Source organism: Aulonocara sp. 'chitande type north' Nkhata Bay, linkage group LG14 (assembly GCF_057382095.1).
Source record: "Aulonocara sp. 'chitande type north' Nkhata Bay isolate Kocher_YH1m ecotype deep benthic linkage group LG14, A_spYH_male_GT1.1, whole genome shotgun sequence".
NCBI lineage: Eukaryota > Metazoa > Chordata > Actinopteri > Cichliformes > Cichlidae > Aulonocara > Aulonocara sp. 'chitande type north' Nkhata Bay.
The window spans coordinates 22424779-22439052 of NC_141357.1; the positions used below are offsets into that span (position 1 = coordinate 22424779).

A 14274-nucleotide genomic window follows, 5' to 3' on the forward strand; every position below is an offset into this window, starting at 1 on the left:
ACCTGCCTTTTTTTTTTTCCCCCGTGTAAAGAAGTCTAATTACATATTTAATCCCTGAGATGTTTTAATATAAGAAAAAAGAAGTGCAGTTTCACAGTACATCTGTTTTTCTACTTGATAAAATGCTGCCATAGTAAATAAAGTCTGTCAACATGAGTCTGAGAAAGAAATGTCCTTTTTACCCCTCATTGGTAAATTGTCGTCACCCTGCTAGGCAGACGGCGTGGACACCTAAGTTTGAGAACAAGGTGATGTAGGATTTTGAAATGATACTATATGTGCAGCTACTGAAAATCTCAGAAAAGCTTGAATCTCGTTGACCCTTGACCTTGAGGTCAAGGTCAGAGGTCTAGTTTGCTGAAAATCTTGTGAATAGGATAACTCGAATGCAGCGATGTAGGATTTTCAAATTGTGTGTCTACTAGGAGATTCACATTGGCAATCACCAGCAATTTTTACTGTAAAAGGCATAAATTTGTATAGTGTGTATGGTAATATGGTGAAAACCAAGAAACCTTCTTTTATTTTATTGTTTATTTGTTACTTATTTACCACTCTGTAGTATGAATGGCCATGGGGGAGCGCTTTATCAGTCAGAGAAGCTGCAAAACCCGTGAAAATACATTTAAAAGTCCAAATGTATGCCCTTCTTCACATTTTCGAAAGCCGCCAAACGGGTTAGATTGGAGTCTTTGACAACCGATTCTGGCCCCAGGCCTTTTGTTTGACACCCCTGCACAGCACTATGGAGCCATTCAAAGGGTACTTCAAAATACACATACCTACATTTTTGATTTTTGTTTTTTTTTAAGGTAATTCCAACAAATGTAGGTACAAAAGTTTGTTTCTTCCTTTTAAAAATAAGTATTGGAATAAAGGATTGCCAAGACATTGGTATTACTTGATCACCTAATCCAACCCTGAATGTGTTTTTAAAAACACATGCCCTAGTTAAATAACCAGTAAGTTTCAATGGGAGGGGCTTACAGTAAATAGGTGGAGTATGTAGGTTTAAGATGTGGGCTTTGTTTCTCCAGATAAAACAGAGGTGTTATTTTTATGTGTGTATTTATAAGTATCCAAAGAAGGACAAGTGAGGTCAACTATAACCACCAGAAACTGCAGCTGATGTTTGGCTGATTGGTACTTGGATGACATGGCTTGGCTCTGTTCCCCTTTAACCCCTTTGGTGTGCCAGTATTAAATCAACACAAGCATCCATCACCGTGCATATAGATGTGACTTTAATGAGGCCGTCGTATTTAAGTGGTTAGGGTATCAGTTACTGATGTGGAAACGGAGTGTGCGACCGTGTGCCCCATGTCCTCTGCGCTCACACACACTTGCATGTATACACGCTCCCAGCGCCTGGCCCACGGTGTTATCTGAAGTCTGTCCAGCAAGCCGGTCTGTACCCATGATGTTGGTCCCCTTCAAACCTGAGCAGCTGTTGAGAGATTTAGCTCCTCACGCAGCTCTCAGCAGAAGTGGAACACAGTGGCTTTTGAGCTGTTCCCTAATACCCCTATGATTCATACTTGTTCTGTTCGCTTTCCCAGAATGCCACTCTGCATGCCTCACTGTGCTGAGGTCCTTACCCTCACCAACATTGTATCAGTGGATTACTCATCCTTCCACTGGGGCAACATGCTGCATACTGTGTGTGTGTGTGTGTGTGTGTGTGTGTGTGTGTGTGTGTGTGTGTGTGTGTGTGTGTGTGTGTGTGTGTGTGTGTGTGTGTGTGTGTGTGTGTGTTGTACAGTGTTGTTTGCTTAAACAGTAATGGCTTGTTTTTCCAGTGTGACTGCAGAACAAGCAGTAGCAACACCGTGCTGCTGTTCATACAGAGCTAAGATACGCTTTAGTGTTCAGCGTTTGGTTTGTTGAGCATTTCAGTGTAAAAGCAGTCAGGCGGTGTTCTTTCCAGAGCTGCAAACAATAGTCAGTTGATCAAGCAGTCATTGAGAGAAATTAATCTGCAGCTGTTTTAGGCTTTAAATTGATTTCTTTCTCTTGTTTTTTCTTTAACAAAATTACTTTTACACTAGGTTTTGCATGAAGAAGAGTGTGCAACACCACAGGAAAAATAGAAGTCTTACCTGTCTCTGTAATGGCTGCAAGGAACCCTGCTTTGACTCTTTACCCCATAAAGATGACCTTCCCTTCCCTTCCCTTAATGGCGGGTTTTGACACCTAAGTACATATATATATATCAATAAAGATGTGGTTTGGGTGACCATTAGAATAGTTTCTGTGCTTTTCCAAGGGTAGCTACACAGGCACAGACAACCCTCACTTATTTCTGATGCAAACCTCATCATTTTTGTCTTATAAGCAGGCCTGAAATGTGAGAGAAAGACCTTCAGTGTATCCCTAGTTGGTTTTCAAGGGGTAAAGAGTTAAACCAACCACTTTGTACAATTTTAGGCTCTGTAACAGTATGGCGAGTATTTATGTTGACCCATAAAGAAGGCTTTAAAGACCAAGAAAAGGAGAGGTTATGTCCTGAAATGGTTTTTATTTTAGATTGCTGTTTTCCACAGGTGCAACCTTGGACCTGCCCAACACATTCCCCTCCCCAGTGTGTTTTTTGATTAGCACCATTGCTTGAAAATTCCCCCATTCATTAAAGAGACCTACTCTTATGGAATTTGTCAGCCACTCGCTAATAAGGTTTTCTCATTCTGTTGCTATCTATCACACACAATTTTAATATCGGGGCTTTGAGATGCAGGGCTGTGTAGATGAGGTGTAGTGTGATGCACGATGGTGGCCTCAACACGTATGCTTTGAATATTTTATGTTTATTGACTGCACACATCTGAAAAAAGTCAACTAAATTGACTTTTAAAGAGGCTTAGTATGACTTTGCTGTGCCTGTAAGTACAGGGTGGGCCATTTATATGGATACACCGTAATAAAATGGGAATGGTTGGTGATATTAAAGTCCTGTTTGTGGCACATTAGTATATGTGAGGGGGCCTCAAGATGGGTGGTGACCATGGTGGCCATTTAGAAGTCGGCCATCTTGGATACAACTTTTGTTTTTTCAATAGGAAGAGGGGCATGTGACACATCAAACTTATTGGTAATGTCACAAGAAAAACAATGGTGTGCTTGGTTTCAAGGTAACTTTATTCTTTCACGAGTTATTTACAAGTTTCTGACCACTTATAAAATGTGTTCAATGTGCTGCCCATTGTGTTGGATTGTCAATGCAACAGTCTTCTCCCACTCTTCACACACTGATAGCAACACCGCAGGAGAAATGCCAGCACAGGCATCCAGTATCCGTAGTTTCAGGTGGTGCACGTCTCGCCTCTTCGCACCATAGACAATTGCCTTCAGATGACCCCAAAGATAAAAGTCTAAGAGGGTCGGATCGGGAGACCTTGGGGGCCATTCAACTGGCCCACGACGACCAATCCACTTTCCAGGAAACTGTTCATCTAGGAATGCTCGGACCTGGCACCCATAATGTGGTGGTGCACCATGTTGCTGGAAAAACTCAGGGAACGTGCCAGCTTCAGTGCGTAAAGAGGGAAACACATCATCATGTAGCAATTTCAAATATCCAGTGGCCTTGAGGTTTCCATTGATGAAGAATGGACCCACTATCGTTGTACCCCATATACCACACCAAACCATCACTTTTGTTGTTCCAACAGTCTTGGAGGGATCCATCCAATGTGGGTTAGTGTCAGACCAATAGCGGTGGTTTTGTTTGTTAATTTCACCATTCACAAAATTTTACCTCATCACTGAACAAAATCTTCTGCGTGAACTGAGGGTCCAGTTCCTATTTTTGTTTTGCCCATTCTGCCACTGATGTTTCTTCATTAGTGACAGTTTTCTGTCACTAATGACCCGATTACTACGTTCACCGGATATCAACACAATTTCGATCCGCTCCTCACGTGTTAACCTCTTCAACATGTCAATGGCTGTGAACAAAGAGAAACCTGTAAATAACTCATGAAAGAATAAAGTTACATTGAAACCAAGCACACCATTGTTTTTCTTGTGACATTACCAATAATTTTAATGTGTCACATGGCCCTCTTCCTATGGAAAAAAACAAAAGTTGTATCCAAGATGGCCGACTTCTAAATGGCCACCATGGTCACCACCCATCTTGAGGAGTTTGTCCCCTCACATATACTAATGTACCACAAACAGGACTTTGATATCACCAACCATTCCCATTTTATTACAGTGTATCCATATAAATGGCCCACCCTGTAGTTTATGTGCACACCACTGAAATGACAGCGACATGAAAAGGAAATCATATCAGGTATGTCTAACGAGTTAAAAGACAAAAGCAAAACATTGTTTTTATTGTCTCAATCAAATCAAGCTGCCAGTCTTCATCTGCTTCCTGATTACAAAAATGCTCTCTTATGAAACTGACCTAGTGGGTCTTCCCATAATTACATTCCTCATGATTTTGTGTTGGTGGGGTTTGTTGTGGTTGTTGTGCATTGTTGTCAGGTTTAGTTGCTGGTCTGTAACCATGCCAGCTGGAAGGACAGGCAGCAGAGTGTCCTATCTTGTTTGCCACTGAGTGTGAATTGAAGAGTTAGCAAGCTATCTGGACAGAGAGGTGTGAAGAGGAGCCCTGCCGACAGCAACAAACGCCACACTTTTCAAAGTTCACAGGGCTGTAAAAAAGAAAAAAACATCATACATCTTGTAAAATAGTCTGTCGAGACAAACTTCACACAACGGTAAGGGCAGAGGGAGAGCACACCATGAGAGAAAGGTCAGCGATCTGAGCGCTTGGAAAAAGACGACGGCAAAATTTATGACTGTGGCTCTCCAGAGAGAGAATCGACTGTGGTTTCTTGTGTCTTTCTAAACAACCACAAACTCACTCTTTGGTCCTGCTGTGTGCAGAGTGTGTGCTAAGCAGATAAACTGCTAAATCCAGTGTTTTTGCTTCTCATTGGAAAAAGAGCTCAGTTTGTATTTATTTCAGTATCCTATTAAACCGACCCCTAACTTACAAGCTGAGCAGTGTGCGCTAATCTAGGCATTATATAGCAGAAGACCTGTTCTCGGAAACTTCTGTCTCCGCTTTCCTCGTTCCACTATGACAACACAGTGCATTCTTCGCTGTCAGCCAATGCCTACTCACGCATGCACACGCGGGGCTAGAGCAGGGGTCTCCAAAGAAAAAAATACATTTTGCATCTTGCTCTCAATGAGCTCACAAAACATGCTGTAATGTAGAGCAGCTGTAAGCTACCACTGGCACCAAGCCCGCACCTCATCAAAACCTATTATACTTTCAGCACAACCACTCGGTTGAATGAAGAAATTCTACTTTTATTGCATTCTTTTCAACTGTATAGTGATACCTTAATACGTGTTCGGAAGGCCTGTAGAGCCAGGTTATGTAATCAATTAAAAAAATGATATAGACTTAAAGTTCTAACATGACACGTCACCTCTTTCCAATGTCTGCAGACTATCTGGCAAAGCATGGCCGTCTCAGTGAGCTAGAGGCCAGGAGGAAGTTCTGGCAGATCCTGTCAGCGGTTGAGTACTGCCACAACCGGAACATCGTTCACAGAGACCTGAAGGCTGAGAATCTGCTGCTGGATGGCCATATGAACATCAAGATTGCAGGTAACACATTGCACAGGGGACCCATAAACTCAGTAGATGAAAAATCCAGGATCTTCGCATGAGTTTTTGATGTATTGCCTGTCATGATCTCAGCGCTCGTGGAGTTCAGAAATGTCTTCACTGCCTGCTTAGGTCATTTTTTGCAGTGTTGAGAATTGGTCAGAGGTTGCTTGCAAGATAGCTGTTTGCCGACAGATCCCATGACAGACATCTTAAAAGCTTAAAGGCCTGTGTTACTTTTTCAAAACAGATAATCAGAGAACTTAAAAATGCTTCCCTGGTGACTCTTGAGTGTAAAAACATGAAAAATGGAGGACAAAGTGAAGAACAGACCCAGAGGCAGATATTTGAGGCTAAGCTGTAAGTCTGTAGTACAGGCATCAAAGTGTAATTATTAAGCAGCTGGTGTTTAGAGCTAGCTTGTGGGAATGTCACCCCGCTGCCTTGTCCCAGAGCGGAGAAGGGGAAGGCTGGGGTAGTCGCAGGGACGTTCTTAGGTTTAATAGAAGAGGAGCTAGGGTGATGGGATTGACTAGCTACTTTGGAGACAGAGTATCGGATAAGGGGATGAAGGAAGAATGATAAGGAGCGTGCATAGCAGGGTGGCAGGCCTTCAGTTAGTACCATGCTATGAGCGAGTCTGAGGTTTATCTGAGGCTTAATTCAGAGCTGATACTGAAATCCATCTAAGGTGAGCTGATCACATGAGAGCAGCTAAAAATACGAGTGTGAAAGGATACCAGACCCTGAATATGTGGTAGAGAAGGAAATGGCTTCCTGTCCTCAAAGGACTTCATATCATCAGCTTCAGGTAGTTGAATCAAATCCTTGTTTATGGGTGTGATAAATGCACCATTTTCTTTCTTCTGATACCAGAAAAGGGCAAAGCGGACAGAACTACAGAATAACTGTTTTCGTTGCATCATTACTCGCATCATTACTCGCATCATCCTGTCCACGGTTTCTCAGAAGGGTCCAAGATGATAACCTGGAGATGTTATTACCCGAGCAGTAATTTTCACAAACATGTCTGACTCACAGCTGATTGTCCGCACAGCAGATTAGATTTGAAGCAGGAAAACAATGAACAGAACATTACCTGGCTTGTGATTAGTGAAAATTTCTCTGGGGAGGACATCATCTCCAAGGTACACGCCGTGCTCCTCTTGACTACAACATGCTCGGACAAGTTTGGTAAATGGCACATGAAGTTTAGATGAGTACAGGTGTCAGATTTGCACTGTACATGGGATCGACTCGTGTCGAGAGAGTTATAGATGTACTGTTTTTTATACTCGTGCTGAAAGGTAATGGTTATGTTTTGTTAAGTAATCAGATTATTTTCAGATCTTAAGGGAAAATGTGCTTGGCCTTCTGCTATCAGGGTGCTATTGATTGACCCATTAGTTTGTTCATAAAATGTCCTTAGTTTAGTAACAACCAGACGAGCCTTCTTCACAGCCTTAAGCAGGGCTGTGCATCTTGTGTAAACTTCCGTACAAGGACAAGTTATATTGGTGAAATACAGTCTGTAGTCACAATATGAATCGAAACAATGAAGGTCGTGAGACTGATTTCTAAAGAAAACGTTGCTTAAGTAGTTTGGGAAAATTACACTTTATCTTGCTTTTAATTGTGTTTCTGTTATTTCTTTTTATTTAAAATCTTAGTTATTGTGTTATTAAATGTTATTTTGTAAATGGGTCTCCAAGATTAACAAAAAAGATTAAAATTAAATTAATATTTATATTAATAAACATTAATTGTAATGCAGTGGTTGTATAGGTTTAAAATAGAGGTTGAAAGGTATTTTTAACTGACCACACACTCACTGTCAATCAGAAGCCCATTTAGCCTTTCTGAATCCTGACATGCATTCGTCAGACATTTCATTAGGTATACCTTGCTAGTACCAGGTTGCACTCTTGCTTTCAGAGCTGCTTTATTTCTTCGTGGCATAGATTTAAGAAGGTGCTGGAAACGGTCCTCGTGGGTCTTGGTCCATATTGACACGCAGCTACTGCAGATTTTTCCAGCTGCATCTATGATGTGAATCACCTGTTCCACTACATCACAAAGGTGCTCTATTGAGATCTGGTGATTATGAAGCCTTTCGGAGTACACGTTACACCGCTACCATCAGCGTGAACTGTTTATAAAAGGCAGGAAGGAGCCACAACCACATCTACGTGTCTAAAGGCACCGAGGTGCTGCCACGCGGTTGGCTGATTACATATTTGCATTAATGAGCAGTTGAGCAAGTGTTTGGTATTTTTGTTTGTTAAAATAAACGGCTAATTAAATCTTAACATAATCAAATCTTTTTCTATTTGTCGGCTATCCGTTTTGGCACTACTCTGAATGTGTACATCCAGACAAAGTGCCAATGCTTCTGGGTTTTTCTCTTCAGTCCAGTGGTGGCTTCTAAAGGCCACCTCTGGTCAGTCTGTATGTACCTTAACAGGTGATCAGTCAAAGAAAGGTCATTCTCCTGGTGGCTGCAGAGGAAAGAGGAACAGGAGCAGCGGGGAGTGCCCTTAATGTTTTCACTTCAAACAGCCCCTTTACATTCGAGTTGACAGATTGAAAGCAATGGAAAGAGAGGAGGAGGAATAACAAAAACAAAAGCAGGCATAGGCTGCTGGTTCAGAGTAGGCGAGAACGCCGCCATTGTGGTTAAGCGGGGAAATGCACGTGTACAATGCAGTGTATACATTTCCTGTTTTTGAGCTTTATTCACTTCACGTGTTTTGATCACATTATCCAATACATGTTGTCATATCACTAAAAGGCTTTCAGCAGCTATTTGCAGCTTCATTATTTGAAGTATCCACAATGACATTGCTAAAAGTGCACCACACCCTAAAGGTGTTTCATGTCTACCTCCAGATCAGAATCACCACTCTAAATGCTTTTTGACAAGAATCTGTTTAATTAATATTAAACATTAAATTAATAACAATGTAAAAAAAATATGAAAAGTCTAATAGCTGCATAAGATTGTTCTCCCAGCTGAGCCGAGGAGAGCACACCAAATTTTACAGTGTATGTCAAATTCTCAAAATTTCAACTTTGAAGTAAGTTGAAGGAAGAAATTTTATTTTCTTTACTTGCTACATAGAAACTTACAACATGCTTCATTTCAATTCATCAAGTTTAATCATGGGAGGAAAGTTAAAGGGTGAAAAATGTTGCAGGGGAAGGAAGCAATAAGTAGGTTCAAGAATCCAGTTCAGTGTTTTGGAAAACCTGATCTAGAAGAAAAAGGAGGATAAAGAAAAGCAGCTGCAGCTACAAGTTTACTGATTCTCCATACTGCTTAAGTACCTAACTGCATCATCATACTCTTATTTTGTTTTACACGTGCAGTCTTATAAACCCTCATAGGTTCTTGCCTGTAATCTTTTAGCTAATATTATGTTAATGTTGCCGTGCGCGACACACGCCCGCTCGTGCCCCGCCCTTTCTGTAGAGCTGGGACTGCTGTTTGTAGCCTGCAGCATGCTGGAGTGTTTGACGTCAACCAGTCTGTTCAGTATTCAGCTCCATGAAATGGGTCACAGCTTCTGACGATAAACCAGCTGCACTGCTCCGCTCAGCTCTGCCTGCATCTCACATCTCGCATCTCACCTTCGCAGCAGCGTCAGACAGCAAACATACTTGTAATAAACCCACAGTGTCACGCTGCTTTAGCTCTCATTTTATTCCAGCCGCACCTGCTGCTACCTGCATTGCAGTAATTAAACGGTTCGACTACACACACTCACGTACACACTCAAAGAGCCGCTCAGCTCTGTTCACGAGTTTACCCTTTGCTAATTACTTAAACTTGATTCCTACAGGTATTTAAGCTATAATCTACTGCAGCTTTCCTTGTGTGTGCAAAAAACAAAAAAACATTTGACAGCCTGGATTCTTCATCGTCTTCTTTATTTTTAAGCATTTTGCCTTTTAGAGGCACCATGCAGCAATGTTTGCTGTAGAAATGGCCAGTCTGATCACATTTTATGATGTAACTCTTGACTATCAGACCTCTGTACACCCACACAGCCTCAGTTTTTAACACTAAAACAATTTGTCACTACACAGAAAAAAGCGAAACCCCTAATAATTTACTTACCATTGTGTTTCTAGCGTTCTAAATCTGACTGAGTCATAAAGATTCTAAAAACTAGGTCTGTCCAGTTTATTTGTGAGAGTTTGCACAAAAATCCCCAGCGTGAGATCAGGAGGAGAGACAGACCCAGCCTCCGGAGGTCATAAGTTAGTGCACTCCAAAGTGCTGGTGCCAAGCCCGGGAGGGGTTTCTGGAAGGGTATAAAATCTATGCCAAATCAAATATGCGGATCCATCCGCTGTGTCGACCCTTCGGGAAATAAGGGAGCAGCCGAAAATACCTCTCACCTATTAAAGTTAGAAATGGATACTTGGTTTGGTCTGGTTTTGATTTTTGTGAAGAAAACAACAAAGTTAAAAAAAAACTGAACTTTAGAGAAAATTGTGTTAGCACAATTCTCTGAAGACATGGAGCTGACACAGCAAAAAATACAAATTTGTTGGTAATTAAAAGTCACATGATCCGTTCTGATTGTCTCATCAGTTTGAATTTGGCTTAAATTGGTCGATAGTTTCTTTTACATGGACTGCAAAGGATCGTGTTGAGGAATAGGGGGTTTGGGTCGCACACTGCTCATTGTGTTGTTTGTGTCTTTGCATGTGTGTGTGAACCCACATCACCTCCAGCCCCATTATGTAAGCCAGATTTTTATTTTTTTATTTTTAATCTCTTATTTATTTGTTTTGCAATACATTTTTGGTGTTTATGTAACTGTTTCGAATTATGGAAAAACGGTGGGGGTGGAGGGCTAAGTGAGCGTGATTGTCTGCTCCTGTGGCTGTCAGGCTCCGTGACGCCTTCCCATTGATAATGAACCAACTAAGCATGAAAGTATTTATCCATTGTTATTTTTCCGTTACTTTTTTTTTTTTTTTTTTTGATAGAGCAAAGAGTATTAAAAAGTCAATCCAGTCTCCAAGTTGATAAATAAAAATCAAATTCTCAAAACTAAGAAGCTATTTTTTTTTATTTGTATAAACTGAATTAGATCTGAATCTGTTAGTTGAGAGGACCTGAGGGATGAGAAGAAGAGAACATAGGTGAAAGTCATATTGACTCGTAAGAAAATAGGTTAGCTGAGTGATTGCAGGCACACATGTTGGCTCAGTGCAATTTGTCCGATTATGCTGCAGCATTTAGTTGGATGCTAATGAAAGGCAGACATGAACTTCAAATTTATTTTGTGTCCATTTGTTCCCCTTTTTCTTTTCTTCTGATGATTAAAATCTGACTTTTAGCCATTCTAGAGGGAACCAATCAGAGAACAGCACCAATTACCTCATGTCAGCCTCCAGGGGAGGTTACCTCATACAAAGGTCCATTTCGTAAATGTACAAATATGTGGATTAAACATTGCGTTATACAGAACTTGCATGAAGACACAAAACTATGAACTGCTACTCTGAGTTTTGTGCCTTCATGCTGAATTTGATCATTTATAGTTTTCCCATTTCAACATATCACATCCACACTGTTTATGGTCTCTAAGTGCCTGAACTCTTTTTAAAACATTTTTTTTTTTTTTTTTTTACTTTTACGGTCACAGGGCAGAAACTGCTGGACAACAGCAGGATTTCTGTGTGCCATTACCAACTCTACAAGCCTAAATGTCTGAAACTATCTTTAATCTACTTACCGCCCTGATGTTTCGCCTTCTGCAGATTTTGGATTTGGCAACTTTTTCCAGCCCGGGAAGCCTCTGGCCACATGGTGTGGCAGCCCGCCCTATGCTGCTCCAGAGGTCTTTGAGGGACAACAGTATGAAGGCCCACAGCTGGATATTTGGGTAAAATGGCTGATTGCATAAATCGGACATCTCTTTAACACTTTGTTTTTAATAATTCCTTGTAACTGCATACCCGTGGATTGAATTTCCCTGTAATATCTTCTCAGCTCTGTTGCTGAGATTTTAAGCACCGTTTGCTTTAGTAAGCCACGTGAAGTCATCGGATGCAACTCATTTCTGAAAACGTTATTTATTCATATATTAGTGGACACAAAGTTTTGATTTCTTACAGTCAGCAGGTTTGGTTCCTGTCATGTCGTTCTGCGGTTACGTGGAATGTGATTTCCCAACCACAGTTTGTAGCCTCCTCTATATTGCAATCATTTACCGTAAGGTCGCGTGTGTGGACTCGTGCTTTAGTGGGACACGTGTGTCTGAGTTGTTTACATTTACATACCTAAGATTGATTAATCTACTGGTTGTTCTTTACTCCTATCCTCACCTTGTTTTCTTGTGTGTCCATTTTTTCATGTCTCCAGAGTATGGGGGTGGTGCTTTACGTGCTGGTGTGTGGTGCATTGCCATTTGATGGGCCCACTCTGCCTGACCTCCGGCAGAGAGTACTAGAAGGAAGGTTTCGCATCCCCTACTTCATGACTGAAGGTAAGACGAGACGGCCTCGCTTTTTCCTGCAAGCACAGATGCATTTGGTGTAATGGTGAAAGACTTTCGGGTCTTCTATACAACAGCATGTAGTCAAATTGAGGAAAAAAAGTCATTAAAGTTCTTGGTAGGAACACTGACGCACAGACGAATAGATCACGCTTTCCTGTTTGAGTCACTCCTGCAGCTATAACCAGTCAAGAGGTCAGTCAGCATTCCATCGATTTGAAGGGGATACAATATGAAGCGTGTGTGTGTGTGTGTGTGTGTGTGTGTGTGTGTGTGTGTGTGTGTGTGTGTGTGTGTGTGTGTGTGTGTGTGTGTGTTTATGTGAGCATTTATGTGAGCATTCAGGCTGAGTGAGTCAGTTCGGCTAACGGTCTCAAGCAGCCCTGCTGTTAGCGGCTGTGCTGGCTGGCTGTAGATTGAGTCCAGAGCTGGAGCTGTTTATGTAACCTGGGGAAGAGCCAGTGAAGCCCTCCAGCAGCTTGCCTGTCTGTCCCTCTGTCTGTTAGTATGTCTGCCTGACTCATACCCTCTGTGAGACAGCTTCCTGTCCGTCTGTAGCCTTGTCTGTTTCTTCTGTCTTGTTTCTCTGTGTCCCATCTGCACGTCTGAAGCAACTTCTCCGCAGGGGTGTGTGGTTAGAGAGTCGACCAGACTTTTTTTTTTTTTTTTTCCCCTCCTCCTCCTCCTCCTCCTCCTTGCTGTTCGGGACCTTGAAACAATTAAGACATACGGGGAATGTAGGAGTGTAATGTCAGCTCCCTGACCAGACTGACACTCGAACCCGCCTACCCACCCCCAGTTCAGCCCCTGTTCTGCGAACAAGGAGAACATAGTGTGCTGATTTCTTTATCCAGAAACGGTCCGTCTTATTTCCTCCAGTTGCTCGCACTGGCCGACACTATAGTGCACAACACAGGTTTGGACCACACACTGTACATGTTGTGGTTAACCTCATAGCCAGCGACTTACTTAGTGACTTAATATCTGTAAAAGATGTCATTTTTTAAGGCTTGTTGGCCTGTTTGAGTATTCTTTGGTCAGCAAAAACTAAGGTCATCTTTTAAATGCTAGGTTTAGAGGGCTGTCATATTTACATGTAATAGCTACCTATGTGTAGCTGCTTCCCTTTCTTTAGGGCAGAACACCATTGAGCAGAGGAATGTGTGTATGCTGAGGTAGCATAGCAGCTTGTAATCGTTCTGTATGTTCAGTCATGTTTGATGGTGGTTAAAATATTGGGATATTACCTGTGAGATAAAAATCAATGATATCTAAAACGATTACTTGCTCTTAAATCCATTGCAGTTCTTCTTTATTGGAAACTCTACACGACTCCAGCACTGCAAGTGTTAAAACTGGGATTGTTCTGCGGTTAAGTCATGGTGGTGTAAGGCACTGGATAAGAACAGACTGTCGATCAGGCAGTCAGCTACACGGGCATGCGTTCTCACCCCCTTTACATGTAGTCTGACCTTTCCTGGTGGTTAGCAGAAGCTCACCTGTAGCAACAGGCAGAGACTCAGACAAATTGTAGTGCATTGTGCCGCGTTTTATTCAAAATGTAACTTTGTAACTTAGCAGCTGCACAAGCTGCTAAGTGGCCACAGCGTGTAGTAGAAATGCATTGAAGGACGTGCTGGTTATGCACATAATGAGGAGAAAATTGAGTTGGCTGCACTACCAGGCACGAGGTAGAAGGGGAAAAAATGTGAGATGTAAGCAGATGTTAGTAGATCAGCAGGGCAACTGAGAAGAATGTGCAGCAGGGAGTTAATGTTAGCAGACAGGTCCTTGGGCTCTGTGTTTGTGAACTGCTGAGGGTCTCTCTTCACAGGATATCTGCTGAAGGTGATGGACGGAGGAAAATGTTCCGAAAATCAAATTCTGTTTGAAAACTCGATTTTGGCATATTTGTATCTGAGATGTTTGTTTGCTAAAGTAAAAAGATAATGTGAAAACTACTCCTGAGAATGTGAAATACTTCAGTCGTCATGTTTTGATTTTTTTTTTTTTTTTTTTTTTAATATAAATGCTACAAAATAGGAGTGATTAATTTCAAAAATAATAATGACCAATTGCAGGGCTTATTTGATGAAAGCTTGCCTGTTTTGCTTTAAGATTACTG

General features: G+C 41.6%; 1 protein-coding gene across 2 annotated transcripts in view; it reads left to right on the plus strand.

The window, feature by feature from the left end:
* sik2b (salt-inducible kinase 2b) overlaps nt 1-14274 on the plus strand; it is a 53122-nt gene that overhangs the window by 21672 nt on the left and 17176 nt on the right. For both annotated transcript variants that reach the window (XM_086261571.1, XM_086261570.1), the window contains exons 4-6: nt 5473-5634; nt 11413-11537; nt 12017-12140. In XM_086261571.1, the coding sequence (XP_086117697.1) occupies nt 5473-5634; nt 11413-11537; nt 12017-12140 (411 nt within the window). The remainder of the gene's footprint in view (nt 1-5472; nt 5635-11412; nt 11538-12016; nt 12141-14274) is intronic.